The sequence below is a fragment of the Buceros rhinoceros genome, unplaced genomic scaffold (assembly GCF_000710305.1).
Source record: "Buceros rhinoceros silvestris isolate BGI_N320 unplaced genomic scaffold, ASM71030v1 scaffold11030, whole genome shotgun sequence".
NCBI classification, from domain to species: Eukaryota; Metazoa; Chordata; class Aves; order Bucerotiformes; family Bucerotidae; genus Buceros; species Buceros rhinoceros.
This window is the reverse complement of record NW_010390194.1, coordinates 161-2648: the sequence shown is the minus strand read 5'-3', so window position 1 is coordinate 2648 and position 2488 is coordinate 161. Positions and strand designations below refer to the sequence as shown.

At 40.2% G+C, this 2488-nt stretch overlaps 1 protein-coding gene across 1 annotated transcript in view; it reads left to right on the top strand.

Annotated features, from left to right (window-relative positions):
• The window catches only part of STK31 (serine/threonine kinase 31), a gene marked incomplete at its 5' end in the record, with an annotated part of 25587 nt that extends 23474 nt beyond the window's left edge, over window positions 1–2113 (top strand). The window contains 1 exon segment of the mRNA XM_010136824.1: window positions 1901–2113. Coding sequence (XP_010135126.1) covers window positions 1901–2113 — 213 coding nt within the window.
• Window positions 2114–2488: the final 375 nt, after the last annotated feature.

The following is a 2488-nucleotide window of genomic DNA, read 5'->3' as shown; positions in this document are numbered from 1 at the left end:
AAAAGAAGCAGCATTTGATTATGACTTTGTGAGGTGATACAGTCTTAATACATTATTGTTGGCAGTTTTGAAGTATTCATCCTGCATGCATGTGCATGCACGTGCACCAACCGCCAAAGGCTGTGGGAAAGCAGTCTGTGTTGCCTGCAGTGCACAGGAACACTCACGAGGGTTTTACTAAGAAATGTAGTACTACTACGTATCTTTCGGCTGTGTCTTGGGGAATCTTTTAGACCTCTGGCTGTTAATCCTTGTCCCAGTTCTTGGGGAAAATCTATTTTGCATTTAAGTGCTTTATCTCTAATTGGCTTACTTAGAATTAATCTCCCTGCCCATCTGCAGGCTTTTGACAGACTGGTAGTTTCCCTTCCATCTCAGTTTCATTCCCAGAGGAATTGTGCACTTGCAACTGGTAAAATTTCTGTTGTTTTCAACAAACGTAAAATTGCCATAGAGAAGTAGTGTTAAGCTTTAAAACAGGGATATTAATATTGGGTAACTGTTGAGGAAAAGCAAAATTTAGGGGTAAGATCTTGTAGCCACTTACTTAGCCATGCCAAGCTTCAGAGTTCAGTCTGTTTCAGCATTCAGTTTTGTATATTTTAAAGTAAAAAAGAGCAAACACAGTGATAGGGAGTAAACATGATGAAACGTTCTACAGCAGTATTCTTTGTGGAATCAGTTTTCAGTTTCGTTAGTGTGAGAAGATGGCAAGAAGGGGATATATGTTGTTGACAGACATTTGATAGTATCATGAAATGTAAATATTGAAGTACAAAGCTTCTCTGGCTCTTTAAATGCTCAGACTTCCTTCACTTTTAATTTTGCAAAGGAAATGTGTAGCTGTGATTGACTCCTGAATTTCATTACGTATGTTTGGATTTTCTTAACAGGAGATTTTCCTTTGAGTACTTAAAATGTTTGATAAACAATTTACAATCCTTTATGCTTGTAAGATCAAGAGATTTCGGATTATTTGGGGTTTAACTAATTTTCTTGAGTCACTCTAATTAGTGGAAGAGTTGGAAATTATCCGCTTGTTTCTGTTTTCAAGATTCCTTTGCTCCAGAGTGACTTACTGTGTCTTGATGAAATGGGGATAGGTGAGGCCTGTACAGGTATCTTGTGCTTTGCTGTTTATTGATCCTGGTCAGTGGTGTTGCTGGCTTGGAGACTGAACAAAAAAGCCTTGTAGAAACATTCTGTTCCTGTTGAGTTTTATAAATGCTGATCTAGAGATCTAGATTAGAGGTTGTCTTTCTTGCAGTCCCTTTCTCCAAGTCCAGTGTGTGCTCTTCATCAAGAGCTGGTGTTTATGCCTGTGTGTAACAGCTGGTTTTTTATGCTTTGTGTATGGAGTCCAGCACTGTTAATGTGCGAAGACACACAGTCCCTTCTGATAAATCCAAAGGGTCTAAGTGTAAGTGATGGGTTAACAGCAAAATAGCTGCTGTTGATGTAGAGCCCATTACTTTGGTCTTCTTTCTTTTTCCCCTGTGCGCTTGTGGAGGAGAAAGCAATATGACAAAAGTTAAAAGGTGAAATGGTAGAAGGTGAATAGCACATGTTCTGTTTCTTCTCAGTAGAAAGACCAACTTCAGTATTTACATAATTTAATAGAAGTTCAGTGAACTGATATTTTAAAATATAACCTGGTTGCACTCTGCTGCGAAATCTACTGGCACTGGGTTGACAGACTTGGTGCTGAACGCTTGCTTTTATTCTGTTGTTAATGAGCACTATGACTGTCAAGTGTTGCTGACCATTGGGAATGCTGTGGTACAATCTTCTGTGGCCCTAAGGCCTTAGAAAATGCGTTCATCAAATACTTGGTTGTTATTTGTAATCGAGTTTGGTTTTGTTTTTCTTACTGATTAAATCCTTCTCCCTCTGTTTGTAGGATGATAAAGTTAAATCTCTTCTCCTGAATTTGTTCTGCTGTGACAGACTGACAGCTGAGCAGGTGCTGAGGGATGATTGCTTCCTTGTAGCTGATGTGATTCTGGCTTCACCTGGCTGTGGTGAAAAGCATGAACTGTGAGAAGGACATGGTTCTGAGAAGACAGATGAAAATAAAAAGGCTGAGGAGAATGGAGCAAAGCCTACTCAGTAGATGAGGAGCTTTTCCATGAAGTGTTTGATTGAGACTTCTGGTTTTGTTTGGTTTTGAAATCATTCTTCTGATCCGAAATCTCAAAATACAAAAAGTTTGCCAGGTGCTGTCATGTTTTGTGATTACACAAGCTTCACTGCATCTTCTGTTAAGTGTGTTCTGTTCTAAATAATTGTTTGGGGATGTAAGTGTGCTGTTACTGATTGTGTTCTTGGCTCGTCAGCATTTTTCTTTGTTATTGTCACCGGTTGGCACTGAGGCGGGATCAACCACGAGGGGGTTGAGGTTGGGACCACCCGCGGGACAGTTTCCCTCTCCAGTCGCCTCTTTCCCGTCTCAGGGGATGAGGGTCGAGGAGAGAGAAGAAAAGGTAGG